General features: G+C 39.8%; 1 protein-coding gene across 4 annotated transcripts in view; it reads right to left on the bottom strand.

The window, feature by feature from the left end:
- Positions 1-8,433: 8,433 nt before the first annotated feature.
- pigo (phosphatidylinositol glycan anchor biosynthesis, class O) overlaps positions 8,434-27,252 on the bottom strand; it is a 43,176-nt gene continuing 24,357 nt past the window's right edge. Inside the window, exons 7-10 of one of the 4 annotated variants that reach the window (XR_013577760.1) lie at positions 17,244-17,447; positions 14,559-14,763; positions 12,675-12,745; positions 8,434-9,649 (exon numbers count right to left, since the gene is read on the bottom strand). Coding sequence is in view for 2 of the 4 variants with exons in the window: in XM_078550456.1 (XP_078406582.1) it covers positions 9,520-9,649; positions 12,675-12,745; positions 14,559-14,746; positions 17,244-17,447 (593 nt within the window). In the remaining 2 variants the exon portion in view is untranslated. The remainder of the gene's footprint in view (positions 9,650-12,674; positions 12,746-14,558; positions 14,764-17,243; positions 17,448-27,252) is intronic. The other 3 variants (XM_078550456.1, XR_013577762.1, XM_078550464.1) reach the window with 3 other exon arrangements.

Raw genomic sequence — 27,252 nt, 5'->3', positions numbered from 1 at the left:
CTTCCCTAAGCAACGTGGGATGGAAGCCATCCGGACCAGGTGGCTTATCCACTCTAAGCACAGCCAGCCTTTTCATGGCATCCTTCCTATCAATTTTTCACCCCATCCATTACCTCCTACTATCTCTGCTTCTACAGATATTTTGTCAGCATCCTATTCCTTAGTAAACACTGATACAAAGTACTCATTTCCTTCCTAATAGTACTGTGGGTGTACCCACACCAGATGAACTGCAGTGGTTCAAGAAGGTGGCTCATTACCACCACCTTCTCAAGGAAAATTAGGGATGAGCAACAAATGCTGGCCTTTCCAGCGATGTTCAAATCCCACGAAAGAATTTTAAAAATTCTAGCCTTGCCCTGCACCTCTAAGCATACACCATCCTTTTTGTCCTTAATAGCGTTCATCCCACCTTTTACTACCCACTTATTATTTACACGCCAGTAGAAGATGTTTAAATTCTCTTTTATGTTAACTGCTTTTCTATTCTCATATTCTGTCTTCACCAGACTTATTTTTCTCTCCACTTACCTTCTCAGCCTCTTTTATTTGGCCTGGTTCTCAGGTGAAGAATTCACCAAATATGCATCTTTTTTTGTTTCATCATATTCTCTGTCTCCCTTGTCATTCAAGGAATCCTGGCTTTGGATCCCCTCTCTTTCATTCTTGTTGGAATATACCTAACCTTTTGAAATACTTCCTCCTTGAAAGTTACCATTGTTTCATTACAGCATTTCCTGTCAATCTTTGGTTCCATTTTACTCTGGCTAGACCCCCACTCATCCCATTGAAGTTAACCTGCTTCCAATCTAGAAGTTCTACTTTAGGTTGTTCCTTGCTCTTTCCCATTGCTTAACCTTAACATACACAAGAACACAAAAATTAGGAGCAGGAGAATGCCATTCAGCCCCTTAAGCCTGCTCCGCCATTTGATAAGATCATGGCTGATCTGATTGTGGCCTCAACTCCACCTCCTGATTGTTCCCACAACCCTTGACTCCCTTGTCGATCAAAAATCTATCTCACTCAGCCTTAATTATATTCAATGACCCAGCCTCCACTTTTTTCTGGGGAAGGGAATTCCACAGACAAACGACCCGCTGAGAAAAAAAATCTCCTCATCTCAGTCTTAAATGAGAATCCCCTAATTTTTAAATGTGTCTCTAGTTCTAGACTCCTTCACAAGGGAAACAGCCTCTCAGCATCAACCCTGTCAAGTACCCTCAGGACCTTATATGTCTCAACCGTTCCTTCACTGTCGCTGGGTCAAAATCCTGGAACTCCCTTCCTAACAGCACTGTGGATGTACCTACACCACATGGACTACAGCAGTTCAAGAAAGCAGCTCACCACCACCTTCTCAAGGGAAATTAGGGATGGGAAATAGAAATGCTGGCCTAGCCAGCAATGTCCACATCCCATGCAAGAATTAAAAAATCACCTCTCTTTCTTCTAAACTCCAATGGGTGTAAGCCCAACCTGTTCAACATTTCCTCATAAGCTAACCCCTTCATCCCAGGAATCAGTCAAGTGAACCTTCTCTGAACTGTTTCTAATGCAATCCTTTCTTAAGTAAGGCGACTAAAACTGCACACAGTACTCCAGATGCGGTCTCACTGCACAGCTGTAGCAATGCTTCCCTACTTTTATACTCAATTCCCCTTGCAATAAACGCCAACTTTCCATTTGCCTTCCTAATTACTTGCTGTACCTGCATACTAACTTTTTGTGATTCATGTACCAGGTGTGTATATCTAGTTTATGTTATACAATGATCACTCTTACCCATGTGTTCCTCCACATACATTTGGTCAACCTCATTTCCCAGCACAGATTCAGCATTGCCTCTTACCAAGTTGGACCGAGAATATGCTGATCAAAGAAGTTCTCCAGAACACATATCAGAAATTCCTCCCCATCCTTAGCCTTTAGTCTAACATTATCCCAATTTATATTTGGGCAGTAAAGTCTCCCAATATCACTAATCTATGATCCTTGCACTTCATATGATTTTCCTGCAGATTTACTCCTCTATATCTCTCCCTCACTAACTGGAGGCCTATAGCATTACCCCCAGTAGCATGATCATACCCTTTTTGCTTCTCAACTCTAACCAAAAGAATTCTGTTTCTGCCCCCTCAAGGACATCCTCTCTTTCCAACACTACAATGTCTTCCCTAATCAGTACCGCCACAGCATCTCCCTTTTTTTCCTTTTCTATTTCTGTTTTAGTTTGAAATCACATATACTGCTTTAGTTTCCCCAATTTTTCACCTTTCCCACAGGGTCACTTTTTGGGTTGATTCGGGGGTGTTTTAAATTACAAAGGGATGAAAACTAGAACAAAACATATTAAATGTAAGTGATGGCAGGCAAAACATCTTAGAGAGGAGAAAAAATATATGGATACAGATACTTGGAATTAGGACCAGTTTGTGTGGAGAATAAACACCAACATGGACAAGTTGGGTAGGATGGTTTGTTCAGTATTATAATTTCTATTCAATTCTATCTATTCTATGATGTGCCTCTCCTTGCTATAGCTATTCAAATGTTAAATGGTTGCTGCTTCTTTTCATTGCTTTGACTCTTAATATATTGCATCAGCCTTCATCCTAAGATCCACCCTTTCCCTTTTTTTCAATTCCTATAAAATGTTCTTTCCATCTTTCAATTTGAAAGGCCCAGCTTACAACAACTGTCCCTCCCTGTCATGTTCTGTTTATTAATTCCCATATTAAAAAGGTACTAATATGGGAAATGATGAACAGAACGTGACAGAAAGGGACAAAGATTGCAAATCTAAGAGTAAATCAGTAGATAAGGCAAGACATTACAAAAATAATAAAAGGACAAAATGAAAGGCTCTGTATCTAAATGTGTGTAGCATTTGAAACAAAACAGATGAACTCATAAGGAGGCTACAAAGGGACATAGATAGGTTAAGTGAATGGGCATAGACCTGGCAAACAGAGTATAATGTGGGCAAATGTGAAATTGTTCATTTTGAAATGAAGAGTAAAAAATAAGCTTATTTAAATGGTGAGAGATTGCAGAGCTCTGAGATTCAGAGGGATCTCTGTGTCCTAGTGCTTGAAACACAAAAAGCTAGTATGCAAGTACAACAAGTAATTAGGAAAGCTAATAGAATGTTATTGTTTATTGCGAGGGGAGTTAAATATAAAAGTAGGGAGGTTATGCTTCAGTTGTACAGGGTACTAGTTAGAGCATATCTGAAGTACTGTGTACAGAGTATTGGTCACCTTATTTAAGGAAAGATGTAAATGCATTAGAAGCAGATCAGTGAAGGCTTACTAAGCTAATACCAAGAATGGGTGGGCTGTCTTATGAGGAAAGGTCGGACAGGTTAGGCTTGTATCCACTGGAATTTAGAAGAGTAAGACGTCACTTAATCGAAACCTTTAAGATCCTGAGTGGTCTTGACAGAGTGGATGTGGAGAGGATGTAAGGAGGCTACAAAGTGACATTGATAGGTTAAGTGAGTGGACAATGGCCTAGCAGCAGAGTATAATGTAGGAAAATGTGAAATTGTCCATTTTGGCAGGAAGAATAAAGAAGCATTTGGTGGGAGAATCTAGAACTAGGGATCACAGTTTAAAAATAAGGGGTCACTCATCTAATGCAGAGATGAGGAGAAATTTTTTCTCTCAGAGGGTCGTGAATCTTTGGAACTCCCTTCCTCAAAAGGTGGTGGAAGCAGGATCTTTGAATATTTTTAAGGCAGAGCTGGATCGATTCTTGGTTAACAAGAGGGTGAACAGTTATCAGGGGGTAGGTGGGAGGTTACAATCAGATCAACCATGATCTTATTGAATGGTGGAGCAAGCTTGAAGGGCCAAGTGGCCTACTCCTGCTCCTAGTTTGTATAGTCATATGTGTGTTCATATGGTACTCTCCACAGTTGCTGATTAAATTGCTATGAATTTCCAACATTTTCTGTTTTTGTTTGCTTTGCCAGCATTTGCTGTTTTAGTTTACTGCAAAGATCACTGTATCAATGCTGTGCTGAGTTCCATTTGTTCAATTTGTAGCTGGGGTAGAACGTGTTGGCATTAACCGAAATAAGTGCATGAACATTTACATAAATATTCCAAAGTCAGCGTTTAGTAAATTTTTAATTTAAAAGTAATCAATATGTTCCTGGGTACAATTAGGTGGTAAAAATTACAGAGCCCTGGTCACTTGGAAACAATTTGGTGTTTAATGTAGTACATACCTTCAATTGTGGTTAGACCAGAGTAGAACAAAAATTAATGTAGGTGGGAAAATGAAGGCCATATATTTTCATGAAAGTGGAAGAATCAGACTAGAAAGGCCATCTAGCCAAGCTCCAGTGAACCACTTGTGTTCAATTGCAAAAGTGATAATGTGCGACACAGAGGTAAATAACATACAAGAACTGAGACCCAAATCATCATGCAAGAATTTCATATTTCCCAGAAGTAAATGCAAACAAAATCTGTATTCAACTTTTAGGTTCAAATTTGATTAAAAAGTACTGATAGTATGGAATTTCAAATACAAGCTAGTCATTCAAAATTAAATCTGCAAGACAAAAAAGTCAACACTACAATTGCACTAAATGAACAGCTGCTCACCATTATCAACAGCATTCATGTCATCTCATCGATTTCTGGAGGAGAAACTACTTAATATACACTGTAACATTAAACCCTTAAGGTAATGCAGCTTTTTTCAAGTAATCCTTTGTAATCAATAAGTTATTAATTTCTGACCATTCTTCTGACCAGGGTCTACTTGAGCTTTGTTGCTACCACAAGCTTTGTGTAGCTAACACTTTCTTTCAGAACAAACCATGCCACAAGGTGTTCTGGAGACATCCAAGATCAGGGAATTGGCACCAGCTGGACCTGATCATCACTATTCAGGTCTCTCTCAACAACATTCTCAACATACGCAGCTACCACTACGCTGACTATGATACAGATCACTCCCTGCTCTGCACCAGGATTAGGATGCAGCCCTTGAAGATTCTTTATTCAAAGCAGAAATTCTGTCCTCGTACCAATATCAACCTTACTGTCTATTGAGATAAAAATCAACTTGAACAGGCACTTTCCTGCATTCCCACAGAGAATGCAGAGTGGAACATACTTCAAAATTTATAATATACTTTCAAAATATGAAAAGCAAGAGCACAAATACACTGACTTTCAAGGCTAACATTGCTGTGATGGAAACGGTCTTTGATCCAAGCTCATTAATTACAAGAGTGATCTGAGGGAGAAGACTCTGAATGCACTAAGAGCTGCTCAACGTAAAGACCAACAGACTACAAAGGCAGTGCACCAATGACTACTGGTTGACAAAGGCAATGTCAGGTGCATGCATTATGTGGTCAGAAAGGCTACAGGTCCATCAGCAAAGAAAACAACTCCATTGAAAACAAAGGCAGTGAGGGTCATCACCAACCACAGTAAACCACTGGGGAGATGGGTGGAAGACTCCTTGCATTGTACTCTAGAGAAAACACTATCACCAAAAAAACTATAGACACCATCAAGACCTGTCTATCATGGAAGAGCTAGATATCAAACCCACAGTGGAGGAACTTAGCAAAGCTATTGACTCACTTGTCACGGGCAAAACTCCAGGTGCTGATGCTAAATCACCTGAACTCATCAAGCTCAGGGTGAGGGGAGCAAAAACTGCACCTATTAAGTCCAAGCTAAGTAACAGACTGTGAAACAATAGCAACCTAAGAACACCAAATTGAGAGACCACCAAACCTGTGTCCACCAGCATACATTCATGGCTAAGACAACAACGTCTACACTGGCTCGTCCATGTTCATTGTATACCCAAACACATGACATCTTTGTCATTTAATCTAGCCTGCCCTCGAACCTATCCCTGACCTTCTCTTTTGTTCTACCTGCCCCTCCCCTCTTTTTCAACGGCATAAAACCCATTACACTCCTACCGCTCTCCAGTTTAGAAGAGTCATATTGGATTTGAGCCAATGGGAAACAGGGGGAAAACTCTATGCTGGTAGGAGTCATACCTAGCACAAAGGAAGATAGTTGTGTCATGAAGCTGTTAATGTATATAATATTTTGGAAAATATTTTTCTTTTAAAATGGAGGTTTAGTCTGCAGGTATGTTGTAATTGGATTAAAGCCAGCTAGTCTGGGTGCTTTGATATGTTCTGTTGAAGAGTCATACGGACTCAAAACGTTAACTGTATTCATCTCTGCAGATGCTGTCAGACCTGCTGAGTTTTTCCAGGTATTTTTATTTTTGTTTTTGTTTTGGATTTCCAGCATCCACAGTTTTTTGCTTTTTGCTTTGACATGTACTAGTTTTGATATGGAAGAGAGATAGCATGCATTTGCATTTTTTTGAATAGAGCATTCAAGAAGCGGGGTGAAAACCTGACGCCTATCTAGCAGATTTCAAGCCATATGTTTATATTACTAATAAAATTGGTACTATGAAAGAGGTTTCATTGTTAAAAGGTGAAGTTCAAAGAAGTTGTTGATACAATGAGAATTAACATTCAATGGGGCTGGTGAGTATAGCTTCAGTAGTTTTCAGGTGTACAGAGCAAAGGCAATGTAAGATAAAAAGGCAGCTGTAAGCCTCCAACTGGCTCCACAGTGAAAAGAACCTCATTTTGAATTGGTAAGGTAAAAATGCTCTGCCTGGTGTTTGGTTAAGTCTATGGGTTGCTGTTGCCTTAATGGAGATTAGTTTGGGAGTTTGTTATAAGTTATGATAGTAGTAATTTGTAGCCATGTGCACATATATTTTAACCTGTGTAAATTAATAAAATGTTTCATTTAGTTTATTGTAAAACCTCGAGTCCAGTGGTCTGATTCCTGAGTTTAGAGTTGCATTTCAAACATAACACTTAAAATTATCGGTTATTTCAGTTGTTTAAAGTTTCCCTCTGGGATTTTTAAAATAACTCTGTTTTACCAACTGCAACCAACTTGTGGTTGTTGGAGGTCAATCATCTCAGTTCGAGGACATCACTGCAGGAGTTCCTCAGGGTAGTGTCATAAGCCCAAGCACGTTCAAATGCTTCATCATTGACCTTCCTTCCATCATGAGGTCAGAAGTGGGGATGTTTGCTGATGATTGCACAATGTTCAGCACCATTCGCGACGACTCAGATACTGAAGCAGTCTATGTCCAAATGCAGCAAGGCCTGGACAATGTCCAGGCTTGGGCTGACAAGTGGCAAGTAACATTCATGCCACACAAGTGCCAGGCAATGACTATCTCCAAGAATCTAACCATTGCCTCTTGACATTCAATGGCATTACCATCACTGAATCCCCCACTATCAACATCCTGGGGGTTATCATTGAAACTGAATGAGCCATTTAAATACTGTGGTTCCAAGAACAGGTCAGAGACTAGGAATCTTATGGCGAGTAGCTCACCTCCTGACTCCCCAAAACCTGTCCACTATCTACAAAGCCCAAGTCCTGAGTGGCGGTGGCATAGTGGTATCATCACTGGACTAATATTCCTGCCACCCAGGGTAATGCTCTGAGGACCCGGGTTTGAATCTCACCACAGCAGATGGTGAAATTTGAATTCAATAAAAAATCTGGAATTAAAAGTCTGATGACGACTGCAAATCCATTGACGATTGTCATTCACTAATGCCCTTTAGGGTTAGAAATCTGCCATCTAGCCTGCGTGTGACTCCAGATACACAGCAATGCCCTCTGAACAAGGGCAATTAGGGATGAGCAATAAATGCTGGGCTAGCCAGCGATGCCCACATATCATGAATGAATTTAAAAAGTCAGGAGTGTGATGGAATACTTGCCTGGATCAGTGCAGCTCCAACACTCAAGAAGCTTGAAACCATCCAGGGCAAAGCAGCCCGCTTGATTGGCACTCTGTTTATATTTGAGATCCATAATATACCCAAAGACCTTCTATACGGTGAAATGGCCATGGGTCAAACCTGCTGGACCTACAGAACACCTGCATATTGGCAGACATTGACAACTAGGAGAGAGTCGCTAATGGCCGTGTGCTCTGGCAGTTGACTGTTTGGATGGGCATTGGAAGAGGTGAGCAGAAACAGAAAGCTCGGCCTACTGTCTTTTGCTGCAGCAAATGCGGCAGAGACTGCCACGGCAGAGTGGGGCTCCTGAGCCAATTACAACTTAAGGAAGTGGTTAAGATTACTGAAACCCAAGTTTATAGTAGATATCCTATCTTTTAAAATTAGAGCAATGCAAAATCACACAACCTTCATTGTATACCAGTTTCACGTTCTAGGAAGAATATTCTATTTTCTTTTATACCTCAGTTATTCACTGTTACATAAGCAAAGTGCCTCCCTATATAAAAATCAATTGCTTCATTTGTCCAGGATTTTGTGGTCCACTTCGACATTTCAAAAACTGAGGCATCTATTGCTAGTTGATTTACACAGAATGTGATTTATTTGAACTGATGAAATTTGTACATAACTTACAAGGATTCTACAAAATACGTGTGCGCACTTGTTTTTAATCATACAAAGTGACTGCAGGATGACAGAGCAATTCCACCAACAGGTTTACAATCAGGGCCATCATGAATAATCACATTAAAATTTAGAGTCGCAAATTAAAAGTTTTGTACTGTTTTTGTTTTGTAACTAGATCTTCAAGGCAATAAGAATTTGGCACTCTAGAAAAACCTACACTTCAACAGTAATGTAAGCTCCTTCCATTTCAAAAGATGGGAACAGTTCTTAAATAACTAAATAAAATGACAACAGTTACAAAATATACAAACAGAAGTGATACAATTGATTGTAATTTAAAATGTCTTTTTTTTACAGTGAAGTACTTTACACATAAAAAAGCAGAAGATCCAACACAATAGTGGACTGAAATAAAAACAAAGTGCGAGTAAAACTCAGGTCTGGCAGCACCTGCGGAGAGAGAAACAGAGTTAATGTTTCGAGTCTGTATGACTCTTCTTCAGAGCTCTGAAGGAGTCATAAGGACTCGAAATGTTAACTCTATTTCCCTCCTCACAGATGCTGCTAGACCTGCTGAGCTTTTCCAGCATTTTGTTTTTATTTCAGATTTCCAGCATCTGCAGTATTTTGCTTTTATATTACAATAGTAGACTGCATGCTTTTGTACTGGTACCATTTGTGCTGATGCGCTAAGAACTTAACACTAAGCTGTACAGTGTTAAATGCACACTTCAACCTAGTGCATTTTGCAGGTAATCACTTGTCAATTGTAAGAAATGACAAAAAGTTCTAGTTTTCATTCACAGTGATTTAAACCTCTTTTTCACTAGTGTGCACAATAAAACTTCAGCATTTGTTTATTGGTTACACAAGGCATTAAGGTAAATTGTGCTTCTTTTACAGCAGCATCTTCTGATGTCCAGAGATACAGTACAGCAAGGTAACGATCATTTTCTCTTGGTATGCAATTTGGTTGGCAATCTGTGCATTTTAATTATCTTCAGCAGTCCCTAATTTTTCTGTTGTAGCGTTAATAACTATCTTGACTGCTTCAAAAGGAGTTCTTCAAACCACTTGTTGACACCAACATCCACACGCATCATGAAGCAAAAAGTCATGAGAAGGTAGATAGTTGTCACAACAAAGCCCAAAGCCTCAAATAGAAACCTGGGAAGGTAAAGGAAAGAAAAATATCATAAACCTGAGAAAAGATCAGCATCCTTGTATCACCACAGAAAGTAGAAGTGAGAATACTTGACTTTAACCACTGCATATGGGAATTATAACAAAGTGAAGGGTGAGACACAATTTATGCGGGCCACAGTTGCAAGAGTATTGTGCAAGCCTCATGCTTGTATTTAAATGGTATGCTTATTGCAGTCAAATATTATCATAATTTAATATCACAGCACCCTCATATTAGTATGGGCTACTACAAATGTAGAGGGCACTTAAAACATTTTCTATGGGCAGAATTTTTCCCTTGGCGTGCAGGCTCGGGAAGCCAACCACCGCCGTGATTGGGCCCAGAAGGCAATTTCACGCTGGAGAGCCAATTAAGGCCCGCCCAGCGTCAAACACGAGTGGCAGTGCTCAGCGCTGCCTGTGCAGGCAGGGGGAGGAATAGGAATGGGGTGAGTGCAAACTTCGCGCATGTGCGCTACGTAATCTCCCTGAGATAGAGAGCTGCTTCAGGGAGTTGAAGATGTATGAAAAAAATTTTTAAAAATAAAAATGTACTGAAACATGTCCCTGCTTATGTGACAGAGTCACATGAGGGGACATGTTATTAATGAAAAATTAAAGTTATTATTTTATTTGCTTTTGGAAACCTCGTGGATTAAAAGCCAGTGGATGAGGTTTCTAAAAAAGTGCAAAGGCCGCTTGGTGCTTTTGCCTGCCCGCCAACCTTAAGGTTGGACGGGCAGTGAAAATTTATTTTAATTAACTTTTTAATGGCCTCAATAAGCTTTTTAATTGTCAGCGAGCACACTGCCGATTCCGGCGCACGCCCATCGACCAAAATATCACGTGAGTGTGCAATGACATCAGGACACTCGCCGACATCATCACTCGTCATTTTATGCTCAAGTGTGTGCCCGCCCGCTGAGCGAAAAATTTTACCCTATATCTCTGAAACCACTTCACCCACCTCCAAGAGATGATTTTCCAGCATTTCACAATTGTAAAATGTAGAAGAGGGAGGAAGAAAGAAATTCGTGGGCAACCCCTGAGCTAAGCAGGATAGTTTCACATTCTAGAAAATATACCCTTTCAGCGTTCATGTTTGTATATAAAGTGATAACACTATATCACAAAAAACAAATCACAAAGAAAAATATTTCACTAATCTATTTAAGGGGAACAATTTTAAATGATGCAAGTCCAAAAGCAGCCTCATAAGGCCCAGTATTCCAACTGGGACAGACCTTCTTTGATTAATTAACCAGCATACCAATAATCTGAGCAGAAACTGGCAGTCTGTCTGACCTTGAAGAGAGCCTCAAGGCCAAAACTTGTGACTAACTAATCTAAGGCTAGCATCAACATTGGTGATGGAATCAAAAGAAGTGCCAGTTTCCATTCAGATGGCTAACAGTTAGCCCAAGATAGATTACATCTGTCACTTAGGGCAAGCAATCATCCCATACAGATCCAGATAACCCTGCAAGTTAATGCTCAAAATGATAGTGTTGTCCTGGCTGGTTAAGCAATGGAAAGTTACTAGAGCCGGTTTTATTTATAAATTTTTTTGACAGTTTATGGGCGTCACTGGCATGGCCAACATTTGTTGCCCATCCCTAATTTGCCTTGAACTGAGTTGTTTTTATTCATTCATGGGAAGCGGGCTTTGCTGCTGCGCCAGCATTTATTGCACATCCCTTGAGAAGGTGGCAGTGAGCTGCCTCCTTGAACCGCTGCAGTCCATGTGGTGTGGGTACACTCACAGTGCTGTTAGGAAGGGAATTCCAGGAGTGCCTTGCTAAGCCATTTCAGAGGACAGTCACCCTACTGTGAATCTCAAGTCAGATGTAGGCCAGATCAGTAAGGACACTGGTGAACCTGGGTTTTTACAACAACTGATGATAATTTCATGGCACCATTACTAAGGCTAGCTTTCAATTCCAGATTTAATTAATTGAATTCAAATTCCATTAGATGCCATGGTGGGATTTGAATCCATACCCCCTCAGCATTACGCCTGGGTCCCTGTATTACTAATCCAGTGACATTACCACTGCCTTTCCAGAATATATTACACATACACTGAATAATATTTTGGGGAAAGTGCTCAAAGAGTGATCTGAATTTTAACAGATTATATTACAAGAATTTTCTCATGCTGTTAGGTTCTTATGCTTTCAGTAAATTGTCCACATCACTTTTCAAGGTGAAGCCACCAGTTCACTGTTGACCTAATCTCTAACAGTTATAATAAAATGTACATCACTGGTTATGCAAATTCACATTTTGTCTAAAAACAGATTACACAGCCAATTTGAGGCAATTTTGCAACCATGCTGATACAAAGGTGAGAATGTACACCATTAAAAACCTACACAATTTCAATTTCTAACAAAGCACAGCCTTTTTAAAAATACAATTACCAATCCTAGTAGCTTATCTAAACTAATTATAGCACTAATAAAACAATTATGTCAGAATCACAACAGGAAAAATGTAATAAGTTGCATAAAATATCCAGTTTTTTCTTTAGTTTGATTGTCCCTCATGTGACTGAAGTAACTAGATTCAAAAATATATCCCCACTGAAAAAACTAAATAGAATCTCATTAATAAGTGTAAAACTTATTAATTTATTTTGGCCTGTCCTTAAAATTTATGAAAAAATGGTGCTGGATTTATACACAAATTTCTCACTTTTTGTAAAAATAGTTCCATGTGATGCACTCGCACACAGGCAGCCAAACTTTGCACTATTTCATTATAATATGAAGCTATTTCATTGTTTACACGGTGAAAAAATTACATCACCTTAATTCTTGATTTTGTTCAGTAATAAAACAATGTCATATCGCCCCAGACTTTTTAGTACTGTACCTTCTAATGCATGAGTAGTGAAATCAATATTGCTCGTAAAAATAAATCAATTCCCATTAAGTCGTGTAATTTAAGTCCTAGGCTACCTGATTGCTGTTAGTTAATTACTGACTATTGACGCACAACATACTTTGGTGCAAAGATCTTCCACACCATTAAATGTCTCCTCAATACAGCAGCAGCACACACAGAAGCAAGGAGCTGGATGGAGAAAGAAAATAGCTTGTTCAATTTTTCCTTAAATGTCAAAAGAAGAACATGTAAAACCTCTAATTGTAAGTATGTCTTTCTTCAAATGTGAAGCAGCTTTTTTTAAACAAGCATTTCCTTATCTACCAGCTTTTAAATGACATTTATAGAATTTGTATCAAGTAATACCTGCATTATCACCTGGTCAGTTAGCTTAAACATCTCAAATTAAAGTTGCTCAACAGTACGCATTTAATATTTGCAAACTGTACTTAAAAGCTATTTATCTTCCCAGCAATATTAGTTATAAAAATATTTACATTTTTTCCCCTTGTCAGATTTTAGAAGGGCACCTTTTGTGCATTCACACCATTAACCTCTGCTATTCACCTCCAGATTAAGTTACGGAACTTGCAGGGACTCTGGTGAACAGCAATGGCCAGTGGTCTACATGCACAAATCACATACATACTCCAGAAATTCATCTGAAGTAAAAAACCTCAAACACATCTCTTGCATAACATCTAGTTACTAAATGTAATGCAGTCATCACAATTTTTTAACATTTCAGTATGAATACCATCATACATCAATTGCATTGAGTTGCTTATCCAGTCTCCACATGATACCTACCTCTGGTGAAAAGTGAGACTAGAACAAAACTTTTCCCTGCCAACTGGTTAGTACATAACTATAAAATAAATATATGCACTGATTTTAAGGCAGCAATCTCACTTCACATTATAATGCTCTTAAGATTTGTTCTTGTATTAAGTTACCCAAATCTGCCCCCACCCCACCCTGTTAATGTTGAAATTATGCTGCAATCGAGTACATGCTTCAAATTGGTAATCAACAGCAGTTGTCCCCAATTGGGGAAGTATTAGGGCTTCATTACAAGCATATAAAAAGGTGTTCACACTGGTGTGGGGTGAAATTGGAAGAGTCTGCATCTTTACTCTGCAGGTTTGGAAACAAATCTGTCTTAAGGTACAGGCTGGCCTCAGACTCATTCTTTCCTCAACATACGAATACTGGATTTAACACCCACCCCACTGCCTTGCTTTTTGTATGTCCATTGAACAACAACTTTACGGCAAATATAACACTTTTGGTCACAGGACATTCAGTGTCTGCATCAAGTACAAGATGGACAGTAAATTACTCTCCTCTAGGCTAATGTGTTTAGTTACATCCCAGAGCAGCATCTCCTAATAAATCAGTTCTCACATCAATCAGTCCAACACTGTCCCTAATTGAGACAGGCACTTTAGTTCCAATTTGTACTTAGGGTCCTTGCACTTTTTCAGAAATAGGAAAATTTATTTCCAATGGTCTCAGTTGCATTCAAAATCAAGTTTTTTAAAAAATTCATTCTTGGGATGTGGCCATCACTGGCTAAGCCTGCATTTTATTGCACATTAAAAAGTGGTGATGAGCTGCATTCTTGAACACTATTTAGTAGCTTGTTCATATCAGAGGGAAGTTAAGAGTTAACCACATTGCTGCGGTCAGACGTCACATACAAGCAAGACTGAAAATTCCAGTGCTAGAGAATTATCAAGTGAGATCTTTAGCTTGTCTATTGATGAGTATATTTCTCCAGGTATTTCTTATTCATGGGTAACCAGAGGATCAAATTAACTATTTGCTCTGACTACACTCCATGGTTACATTAGTCTATTTTAAATATCCGCAATCTGTTGTACATTATGCAGTTCATCAAATTTTATGGCATTGTAGCTAATTCATTATTTACTGACAGCACATTCGCAGAACTACAGTAGTTCAATTACTTTTCTATTGAACTGACAATATAAAGTACCTGCACACCGTAGACAAATAAGTATCGCATTCCCAGTTGCAGCATGGCCACAGAAAACATCTGAGGATTTTCTCGCAGCCTCATTTCCATCACCGGATCCTCATCTCCAGATTCCTTTTTGACGTTCTTGCTTTTAGAGTTTTTCATTTCACGAACAAATGGCCAAAGCAGCAACAAAGGACATCCAACTACCTCAAGAATATAACTGAAAAGTCAGTTAAAAGTTTCAATACATTTATTGCAAGGCTGATACTTTCTCATAACTGTGCTTTTAGCCAGCAATTCTCTCATTAATGCGTGCCTAGCAATTCAGTTATCTAAGAAGCTGGTGTTAAGCTAATATGATTACATGATATGCAGTATACCTTCAGGTGGCTATAGAGATCACTCCTAGAGATTGTGACTGACAGTGGGGTATGGTTCCACAGATACGAAAAGCCCTCTGGTGCATCATTCATTCATTTTCAGACAGAGTACAGAAGTCAGGAGGTGATGTAAAACTTATAATTTGACCCAGCAGAAGGATTGTGTCCAGTTGACACTATTTGGTAGCCTGGCCAAACGTGATTGAGTTGCAGCAGTCTAAGTCCAGATGCTACACAGAGATGAACCAGTTACAAATGGATACAACTTAGTTCAACTGGCAACCAATATTCCTATTACTATACTTGTGATCACACATTCAAATTTCAGAGCATTTAGACAGTTCACTGTACCAGCTACAAATCCCGATAGAATTACTTCTTAGCCAATCATCTATGGTTGGTTACCTCTCTGCAGCAAATAAGCACACCTTGGAGAAGTAAAAGCATAAAGCTGCTCACTTTTGCACCAAGACAGTTTACTTAAAGGCATCTATAATCACCAACACAGAATCCACTCTTATTGCAAATAATACAGAAAGACAAAATACCTCTAAGGGATGATAAAGATAGATAGTTGTGGAGAACAGGAGAATATGTAGCCCTCAGTACAAAATAGCGAAAAATTTACAGGTTAAGCTTTATAGGGCATGAAGTTAGTAGGAACTAAGCTCTCAATGTTCCTTTACATTGTTGGCAGGTATGTGAAGTACTAGAATGGTGGCTCACTAATTTTTCCTTCTTTCTCCAGCTCTGAGCCCTCATAATTCAGAGAATAATGGAAAATTATAAGTTCAAAGCTCTGACTGCTTTAGCTGGTTAAAGCAGTAAGTAGATGGACTATTTTGACTTCTGACATGTACTATGTTAGCTGATCTCAGCTTGGCCAATGGGGAAAGTGGAGAAGCAGACACTGTCCTTAGCATCCACCAAATGGGATTGGAAATGCTGCCAGTACTCCTACTCCTGATCACTATCCAGAAATCACAGCTCAAAGTGCTGCTGGGGAGGACAGGGTCAGGTTAACTTGTCACGAAAACTACCATATTTTTCATAATATTATTGCGAGGTATTGTAAAGTAGATTTATGTTTGTGTGTGTGTGGATGGTTCTGTCTGTGTGGCTGATTTAATTGAATTAGAGTCAGATAGACTGCAAGATTGAACTTATCAAAAGAGTTAGGTGTAAAAAAGGGTATTTGAAATGCTAATGAGTGAGCTAGGGTAAAAGTCTCAGTAGAGTGTGAATGAAATTTGCATTTTGAGATACGCGGAGAGGTGTCTGGTTTTCAAAGAAACATGATAAAGTTTCACAACTAACAGGATAAATGGGACAACGTTTATTTTCCTCAAAAGGAAAAGGCCATCTTGACAACATGGAAGATTTTTATATTATGGGAAAAGTAAATTCCAAAGACATATGGGAACAATGGGATTTTTATTCGATGAGGGTGTTGCTGGCTAGGCCAGCATTTATTGCCTATTCCTAATTGCCCTTGTTCAGGGGCCATTTAAGAGTCAACCACAATGCTGTGGTCTGGAGTCACATGTAGGCCACACCAGGTAAGGAAAGCAGGTAAGGACATTAGTGAACTAGATGGGTTTTTACGCCAATCAACAATGATTCCAGATTTTTAATCAAATTCAAATTTCACCATTTACCATGGTGGGATTTGAACCCAGGTCCCCAGAGCATTATCCTGGGTCCAGTCCAGTGACAATACCATTATGCCACTGCCTCCCCCACTGTAGTACTACCCATTCATACAATATTTCACCAACCTAACTCTCTAGTGTATCACTATACTGGACCTTTGCATGAACAATCCAGAACTAATCCCACCATTCTGCTTTCTTCCCATAGCCTTGTATCTTCCTCTGCTTTTCCTTTAAAAGTCTCTGCCTCAACTATTCCTTAGAGTAATGGCTTCGATGCTGCAGAGCTGATGAAATAATACCCCAACGAGGAGACAACATCTTAAGAAATGGCAGAAGAGGGGCTTTTAAAAAAAAATACTCAAGTTCACAATAATGTACTACAATTGCCTTCAAATTTACAACATGTTCGATCACTTCTTGAAAACTTAGCAGGTGTTCTTAAGGCCTTTAGTCATTATTTTCAGTCGCATGGAGACCACTGTGAACTTAATACAGCAGACCTGTTTGAAGTACTTTGGGGAATTATGAAATTGATTTTTAAAGGCATCCATAACAGGTCAAGTCATCTGTGACTACAATAGCATGCCACAGTATTCTTTGGACAAATTAATTTTAAAAAGTCACAGGTGAAAATTGTGAATGTTTTGAAGCAATGAAATAATTACCTGCAAACAGAATATGAGAAGCAAAGGTGTTCATTCCCACCAATAGTGCTGGCAGTATATTGGTGCTATGTCCTTCAATGAACCCAACAAAAGCTGCATTCCACTGGATTGCTGGGAATGTTGGTTGATGCCCAGTGGCATAAAAGAACTGCGTAGCTGAAAAGGCCCAGGCTATAACTGCATACCAAGGAACAGAGAAATAACCTTCAAAAAAAAATACAAGTCAGTGCCAAACATTGGTAGGATTACCTGTGGAAATCAAATCTTAACTAATGACTTGTTTGAAAAGCAATTTCTCAGCTGAATCTACTGAATTTTTAAAATGCCAACATGTAAAAAAAAAGAGGTAGGCCAGTTTGAACCACATAACCTATAGCCAGTGAATTTTCACAATATTCAGTAACAAATTGTGCATGCAATGTACCCATTTTCATAACATTACATACACTTGTCTAAGAAACATCATGTCACCCAACTATTTTGAGGATCTACTGCAGAAACAATTCAGGGTAAATACATTTAAAAGAAGAAACTTAAATAGTTAATAGATACTTTGTTCTCAGGATGTGGTAAAAGAAAGATGTGCATTTATATAGCACCTTTCACGATCTTAGGACATCACAGAGTGCTTCACAACATTGCATTGACGTGCTCCACAGAGCTGACACTGACAGGGGAAGGTAGTGGCATAGTGGTATTGACATAGAACCATAGAACACTACAGCACAGAAAACAGGCCATTCGGCCCTTCTAGTCTGTGCCGAAATATTATTCCGCTAGTCCCATTGACCTGCACCTAGTCCATAACCCTCCAGACCTCTCCCATCCATGTATCTATCTAATTTATTCTTAAAACTTAAGAGTGAGCCCGCATTTACCACGTCAGATGGTAGCTCGTTCCACACTCTCACCACTCTCTGAGTGAAGAAGTTCCCCCTAATGTTCCCCCTAAACCTTTCCCCTTTCACCCTAAAGCCATGTCCTCTCGTGTTTATTTCTCCTAATCTAAGTGGAAAGAGCCTACTCGCATCTACTCTGTCTATACCCTTCACATGTTGGAGATTTTCAGGTGCTTGATGTCAAGCACATTATTGTGCTAGTTTGGCCATTGTTTACATTCATTTGTATGCATTTGGAACAGACATAATGTACTGTTATTTGTATACTGTATTCAAAATGTTACGATCAATGGACCAGTATTCTAGAGACCCAGGACAATGGTCTGGGGACTGGGTTCAGATCCCACCATGGCAGATGGTGGAATTTGAATTCAATAAAAATCTGGAATTAAAAGTCTGATGATGACCATGAAGCCATTGCCGATTGTTGTAAAAATCCATCTGGTTCACTGAAGGAAATCTGCTGTGCTTACCTGGTCTGGCCTACATGTGACTTCAGACCCACAGCAATGTGGTTGACTCTTAAAAAATGCCTTCTGAACAAGGGCAATTAGGGATGGGCAATAAATGCTGGCCCAGCCAGCAATGCCCACACCCCACGAACAAATTTAAAAAAATTATTATCCCTAGTTACCCTGAGAGTAGGGTGGAATTGAGTTATATCCAGGCAAGAGTCACTAAGGGTTAGAACATAAGAAACAGGAATAGGAGTAGACCATTTGGCCCCCTGAGCCTGCTCCGCCATTCAATAAGATCATGGCTGATCTTCTTGTGTTTCGATTTCCACATTCCCATCTAACCCCGATAACCTTTGATTCCCTTGCCTAACAAGAATCTATCTACCTCTGCCTTAAAAATATTCAATGACCCCGCCTCTACCACTTTCGGAGGCAGAGAATTCCAAAGTCGCACAACCCTCAGAGAAAAAGTTTCTCATCTCTGTCCTAAAAGGGCGACCTCCTAATTTTAAAACTGTGCCCTCTAGTTCTGGACTCACCCACAAGAGGAAACATCCTTTTGATGTCCACCTTGTCAAGGCCGTTCAGGATCTTGTATACTTCAATTAAATCGTCCCTCAACTCTTCTAAACTCCAGTGGAGTCAAGCTCAGTCTGTCCAACCTCCTGATAAGACAACCCACTCATTCCAGGTATCAATCTAGTAAACCTCCTTTGAACCGCCTCCAATGCATTTACATCCTTCCTTAAATAAGGAGACCAAAACTGCACAGAATATTCGAGGTGCAGTCTCACCAGTGCCCTGTATAACTGAAGCATAACATCCTTAGTTTTATGTTCAATCCCTCTCATAATAAAGGATAACCTTCTTAAATAACACTCCTTTCAAGTGAAGCAGCATTTCACTTGCACTTCCGTCAATTTAGTTTACTGCATTCGCTGCTCCCAATGCGGTCTCCTCTACGTTGGAGAGACCAAACGCAGACTGGGTGACCGCTTTGCGGAACACCTTCGGTCTGTCCGTAAACATGACCCAGACCTCCCTGTTGCTTGCCATTTCAACACAGCACCCTGCTCTACTGCCCACATGTCCGTCCTTGGCCTGCTGCAATGTTCCAGTGAAGCTCAACGCAAACTGGAGGAACAGCACCTCATCTTCCGACTAGGCACTCTACAGCCTTCCGGACTTAATATTGAGTTCAACAATTTAAGATTATGAACTCTCTCCTCCAACCCCACCCCCTTTCCGATCCCCCTTTTTCCAATAATTTATTATTTTTTTTTACAACTATTTTTTTCTCTTCCCTCCTATTTTTAAATTTATTTCGATCTATTGTTTCATCTCCACCTTTTAGCCCATTTCGATCCCTTCCCCCCACCCCACCCGCACTAGGGCCATCTGCCACTAGCTTCCCTTAATGTCCCCATTAGCACATCCTTTAGATAATATCACCACCATCAACAGCCCTTTGTCCTTTTGTCTATGACATCTTTGGCAGTCTCTTCTTGGCCTCCACCTATCACTGGTCCCCTATCGAGCTCTCGTGTCCCACCCCCTTCTACCAGCTTATATTTCATCTCATTTCTATATATCTTAGTTCTGATGAAGGGTCATACGGACTCTAAACATCAACTGTATCCCTCTCCGCAGATGCTGTCAGACCTGCTGAGTTTTTCCAGGTATTTTTGATTTTGTTCTAGATTTCCAGCATCCACAGTATTTTGCTTTTTCCTTCTAAATTACTTGCTGTACCTGCATACTAACTTTTTGTGACCCACGTACTAGAACACCTAGATCCCTCTGCACCTCTGAATTGTGGCTGTTCTCCATTTAAGTAATACTCTGCTTTTTTGTTCTTCCTGCCGAAGTGAAACTTCACATTTTCCCATATTAAACTCCATTTACCAGATTTTTGCCCACTCACTCAACCTTTTTATATCCATTTGCAAACTCCTCGTCCTCATCACAACATACTTTCCTACCTTTGTGTCATATGCAAATTTAGACCCATTGTTTCAGCCTTGTTCTTGTTTTATGAAACTTATTTCTTCCTACTTTTCCTCCCCTCGCCCAGTCTCTTCCCAAATACATCCATGACTCGTCCAATGCCATTTACCACTTATATTTTCCAATTCTCTGGCCCTATCCGTCTCCAATTCACCATGGACATCCAATCCCTCTACACCTTCATAACCCACCGGAATAACCTGAGAAGTCTCCATTTCTTCATTGACTAGAGGCCCAATAAGTCCCCATCCACGATCACCCTCCTCTACCTTGTGCTCACATGAACAACTTATCCTTTGGCACTACTCACTTCCTCCAAATAAAAGGTCTTGCTACAGGATCATAGCTATGCATGTATTTTCATGGGAAATGTGGAACATTCTTTGTTCCCAAATGCATAGGTTCAAACCTTTACCTCTTTTTCTGGTACATTGACAACTGTAATTGATGCTATTTCCAGCTCTTACCCCAAACTGAAAAATTACTTTACTCTGCTTCTAATTTCACCCTTCCCTTGCCTTTTTATGGTGCATCTCCAACTCTTCCCTTCCTCAACTTCCATTTCTGGGGAAAGACTGCCAACCAATATTTACTATAAGCCCACTGACTCTCTCAGCTACCTTGACTACCTTTTCTTCATCCCACTTCCTATCAGGATTCTATTCTGTTCTCCCAGTTTCTTTATTCTGACAATTCTACTTTCAGTAGCAATGCTTCCAATAGGTCTTCCTTTTTCATCAGCTAAGTAGTCACCTCCACCATCCGCTTCATTTCCACAGCTTCTGTTCTTATCCCTTACTCTCCCTCTCAGAACCATGATAGGGTTCCCTCATCCTCACCCCCCGCCCCACCAGCCTCCACATTCAACAGATTATCCTCTGCCATTTTCACCACCTCCAGCATGATGCCAACATCAAACACACATCTTCCTCATAGGTTTGAACCTATGCATTTCCTCATCCCCCGCAACAACTTTCTACATTCTGAAGGGACTGTTCTCTATATGACACTTTGATCCACCCCTCAACCACACCCAACACCTCTTTCCTTTCCCCCAGTATCTTCCTATGCAAACACAAGAGATGCAACACCTGGCCCTTTTAATTCCCCCCTTCCTGATGTCCAGGGTTCCAAACACTTCTTCCAGGCAAAACAGCAATTTACTTGTGCTTTCAATTTAGCATAGTGTACTCACTGGTCACAATGCAGTCTCCTCTACATTGGGAAGACCATGTGCAGATTGGATGCTCGCTTTGCAGAACACTTCTGTTCAGTTCACAAGCTTGACCCCGAGCTTCCAGGTGCCTGTCATTTTAATTCTCCAGCCCATTCTGACTTCTGTCCTCGGTCTCTTACACCTCCCCAATGTACACTGGAGAAACAGCACCTCATCTTTCGATTAGGCACTTTACAGTCTTCTGAACTCAACAATGAGTTCACCAATTACAGATCAAAACATCTGCCTTCATTATCTTTTCAGCGGCAGCTGTTGGGAGATGATTCTGCTATTCCTCTTTACACCTCCTCAAGATGCATCTTTTGTTTATTTACTTGTCCCTTTACCATCTTCATCTTCTTTACACTATCATCCCTTTTGCCATGTAATCCCTCTGCCTTCCATCGACCCCATCGCCCACCCTTCTGCTCTTCCACCAACTCTTCCTGCCTCTGTACTTTTTAAAACCTGTTACATCCCCAACATTTTCCAGTTCTGATGTGGGGTTAACTATTTCTCTTTCTAAAGATGCTGTCTGATCTGAGTGTGTTCAGCATTTTTGACTTTTATTTCAGAATTCCAGCATCTCTAGTATTTTGCTTCTCTAGGCATTCACCCAATGTTTGTGTCAGCTCTTTGATAGATCTCAATCATTTAATTTTTTCTATCCCAAATACAAACACACTTGCCTTTTAAATACAATATTGATTCTGCTTAAAATACTGTCTTCTGCTACAGCATGTCATGTACTAACAAACATTTGCATAAAAGAAGTCTCTTAACTTCTCTTCATTTTAGGAATATAGGAGTAGGCCATTCAGCCCATCAAGCCTGCTCCGTCATTCAATACGCTCATGGTTGATCATCCACTTCATCCCCATATCCCTTTACATTATTGGCATTTAGAAATCTGTAAATCTCTACTTTAAACATACTCAATGACTGCGCTTCCACGGCCCCCTGGGGTAGAGAATTCCAAAGATTAACAACCCTCTGAGTAAAAACATTTTCATCTCAGTTCTAAGTGGCTTCCTCCTTATTTTGAAATTGTGTCCCCGAGCTCTAAACTCCCCAACCAAGGGAAACATCTTACTTGCATTTACCCTGTCTATCCCTTTAAGTATTTTGTAGGTTTCAATTAGATCACCTCTCATTCTTTGATACTCTAGAGAATACAGGCCCAGTTTCCCCAATGTGTCTTCAAAAGGCAGTCCTGCCATCCTGGGAACAAGTCTGGTGAACCTTTGTTGCACTCCCTCTGGCAATAACATCCTTCCTTAGTACTCTAGGTGCAGTCTAATCAAGGTTCTATACAACTGAAGCAAGACTTCACTATTCCTGTGCTCAAAGCCTCTTGTGATGAACACCAACATACCATTAGCCTTCCTAATTGCCTGCTACACCTGCATGTTAGCCTTCAGTGACTTATTGACGAGGATACCCAGGTCCTTTTGCACATGTACACTTTCTAACCCCTTACCATTTAAGAAATACTCTTCACATCCCTTCCTCCTGCCAAAGTGGATAATCTCACATTTTTGCAAATTATATTCCATCTGCCATGTTCTTGCTCACTCACTAAGTCTGTCCAAATCCTCTTGAAGCTGCTTTGCATCTTCTTCATAACATTCCCACCTAACTTTGTGTCATCCATGAACTCGGAAATATTATATTTGGCTCCCACATCCAAATCATTTACACATATTGTGAACAACTGGGGCCCCAAGTACTGATCCTTGTGGTACCCCCACTAGTCACAGCCTGCCAATGTGAGAATGATCTGTTTATTCCTACTCTGTTTTCTGCCTGTTAACCAATCCTTAATCCATGCCAGTACATTACCTCCTATCCCACGTGCTTTAATTTTGCTAACCAACCTCCTGTGGGAGACTTTATCAAAAGCCTTCTGAAAATCCAAGTATACTATGTTTACTGACTCCCTTTAGCAATTCTGCTAGTAACATCCTCAAAATACTCTAACAGGCTTGTCAAGCATGATTTGCTGTTCATAAATCCACATTGACTATGCTGAATCAGATCATTATGATCCAAGTGTCCATTTATTACATCCTTCTAGCATTTTCCCTACCACTGATGGAAGGCTAACAGGTCTGTAGTTCCCTGTTTTCTCTCAAATAGTGGAGTGACATTTGCTATCTTCCAATCTACAAGAACCATTCCAGAATCTATAGAATTTTTGATGATGATCTCCAGTGCATCCAATTTCTCCATAGCTACCTCCTTCAACACTCTGGGATATAGATCATCAGGTCCCAGGGACTTATCAACCTTCAGTCCCATTAATTTCTCTAATACAACCTTCTTATTATTACTAATTTCCTTCAATTCCTCATTCTCCCCAGTGCTTTGGGCCTCTAATTCTGGGAGATTTCTTGTATCTTCCTCAGTGAAGACAAACACAAAATAATCATTTAGCTTTTCTGCCATTTCTCTTTTCCCCATTATAAATTCTGTTGACTCTGCCTATAATGGACCCACATTTGTCTTAGCCAAATGTTTTCTTTTTACAAACCTATAGAGGCTTTTACAGTCCATTTTTGTGTTTTTGCTAGTTCATATTCTATTCTCCCTTTCATCATCAGTTTCTTGGTCCTCCTTTGAAGTATTCCAAAATCCTCCCAATCCTCAGATTTACTACTATTTCTGGGAACTTTATAATTTATTTTAATCATACAATCCTTAACTTCCTTTGTTAGCCAGGGTTGACTGAATTTTCTTTATGGGTTTTGTGACTTAAAGGAATATGTAACTGGTGTAAACTATGTAATAATTACTTAAAGACTGCCCATTGCCTATTTACTGTCATACCTTTTAGTGTATTTTCCCAATCCACCTCAGCCAATTTCCCCCTCATACCTTAAAATTTCCTTTGTTCAAATTTAACACTCTGGCTTCAGACTGAACTACCTCATTTTCAAACAGAATGTAAAATTCTATCTTATTATGGCCATTTATCCCTAAAGGTTCTTTTACAACAAGATTATTAATTGGCTCTTTATAGTTACATAATACAAGATCTAAATAGCCTCTTCTTTAGCTGGTTCCTCAACATACTGCTCTAGAGACCAAGAGATTGATTAAGGGGGGGAAAATAGAGTATAAGAAAAATAGAGTAAAACTTGCAAGGAACATAAAAGCAGACTGTAAAAGTTTCTATAAGTATGTAAAAGAAAAGGATTAGTGAAGACAAATGTAGGTCGGGGGATGGGAACCTGAGTGGGGAGATACAAAAGAGGGAAACAGAGATAGGAATGAAAGACAGAAAAGTAAAAAGCAAAAGCAGAGGAAACAAGGGCAAGCAGCAAATAGGGCCACAGTACAAAAAAAATGTTAAAAAGACAAGTCTAAAGGCACTGTATCTGAATGCATGGAGCATTCGCAATAAGGTAGACGAATTAACAGTGCAAATAGATGTAAACGGGTACGATATGATTGCAATTACGGAGACATGGCTGCAGGGTGAACAAGGCTGGGAACTGAATATCCAAGGGTACTCGATATTTAGGATGGACAGGCAAAAACGAAAAGGAGGTGGCATGGCATTGTTAGTTAAGGATGAAATCAGTGCGATAGCTCAGAAAATCTAGATGTAGAGTCAGTCTGGGTGGAGCTAAGAAGCAACAAGGGGCAGAAAACATTAGTGGGAGTTGTTTATAGGCCTCCAAATAGTAGTGATAAGGTAAGGAATGGCTTTAAACAGGATATTAGAGAAGCATGTAACAGGGGTGCTACAGTGATCATAGATGACTTTAATTTACATATAAACTGGGCAAAGCAAATTAGCAACAATATTGTGGCGGATAAATTCCTGGAGTGTGCGCGAGATAGTTTTTTAGACCAGTATGTTGAGGAACCGTCCAGGGAACAGGCTATCCTGGATTTGGTATTGTGCAATGAGAAGGGGTTAATTAAAAATCTTGTTATGTGGGGTCTTTAGGGATCAGTGACTATAACATGATAGAATTCATTAGGATGGAAAGTGAAGTAATCCAATCTGAAACTAGGGTCCTAATTCTTAAAGGAAACTACAAAGTTATGAGGTGTGAGTTGGCTAAGATAGATTGGGGAACTTCATTAAAAGGCATGACAGTGAATAGGCAATGGCTAATATTTAAGGAACTAATGTATGCATTGCAACAGTTATGCATTGCTTTCTGGCACAAAAACACAACAGGGAAAGTGGCCCAACCATGGCTAACAAAAGAAATTAAGGATAGTATTAGATCCAAAGAGGAGTCATAAAGTTGCGGGAAAAAGTAACAAACCTGAGGATTGGGAGCAGTTTAGAATTCAGCAAAGGAGGACCAAGAGATTGATTAAAGGGGAAAAATAGAGTATGAGAATAAACTTGCAAGGAACATAAAAGCAGATTGTAAACGCTTCTATAAGTATGTAATAAGAAAGAGATTAGTGAAGAAAAATGTTAGGTCCCTTACAGTCTGAAACAGGAGAATTTATAATAGAGAATGGCAGAGCAATCAAACAACTAGTTTAGTTCTGTCCTCACGGAGAAAGACACAAATAACTTCCCAGAAATACTAGGGAACCAAGGGTCTAGTGAGGAGGAGGAATTGAAGGAAATTAGTATTACTAAAACAGTGCTGGAGAAATTAATGGGACTGAAAGCTGATAAATCCCCAGGGCCCAATAATCTACATCCCAGGGTACTCTAGGTGGCAGCCATGGAGATAGTGGATGCGTTGGTTGTCATCTTCCAAAATTCTGTAGTCTCTGGAACAGCCCCAGCAGATTGGAGGGTGGCAAATGTAGCCCTCCACTTAAAAAACGAGGGAGGGATAAAACAGCAAATTACAGACCGGTTAGCCTAGCATCAGTAGAAGGGAAAATACTAGAGTCTATTATAAAAGGATGTGATAACAGGACACTTAGAAAATATCAATGGGATTAGACAAAGTCAACATGGATTTATGAAAGGGAAATCATGTTTGATAAACCTATTGAATTTCTTTGAGAACGTAACTAGAACAGATAAGGGAAAACCAGTCAATGTGGTGTATTTGGATTTTCAGAAAGCTTTTGATAAAGTCCCATATGAGAGGTTAGTGTGTAAAATTAAAGCACATGGTTTTGGGAGTAATATATTGACATGGATTGAGAATTGGTCGGCAGACAGAAAACAGAGAGTAGGAATAAATGGGTCTTCTTCGGAGTGGCAGGTGGTGACTAGTGTGGTATCAGGGATCAGTGCTTGGGCCCCAGCTATTCACAATATATATCAATGATTTGGATGAGGGAACCAAGCGTAATATTTCCAAGTTAGCAGGCAACATGAAATTTGGTGGGAATGTGAATGAAGAAGAGGGTGTTAAGAGGCTTCAAGGTGATTTAGACAGGTTGAGTGAATGGGCAAATACATGGCAGATGCAGTATAACGTGGATAAGTGTGA

This window comes from Cetorhinus maximus, chromosome 1 (assembly GCF_964194155.1).
Source record: "Cetorhinus maximus chromosome 1, sCetMax3.hap1.1, whole genome shotgun sequence".
Classification (NCBI taxonomy): Eukaryota; Metazoa; Chordata; class Chondrichthyes; order Lamniformes; family Cetorhinidae; genus Cetorhinus; species Cetorhinus maximus.
This window is presented reverse-complemented; position numbering and strand designations above follow the sequence as displayed.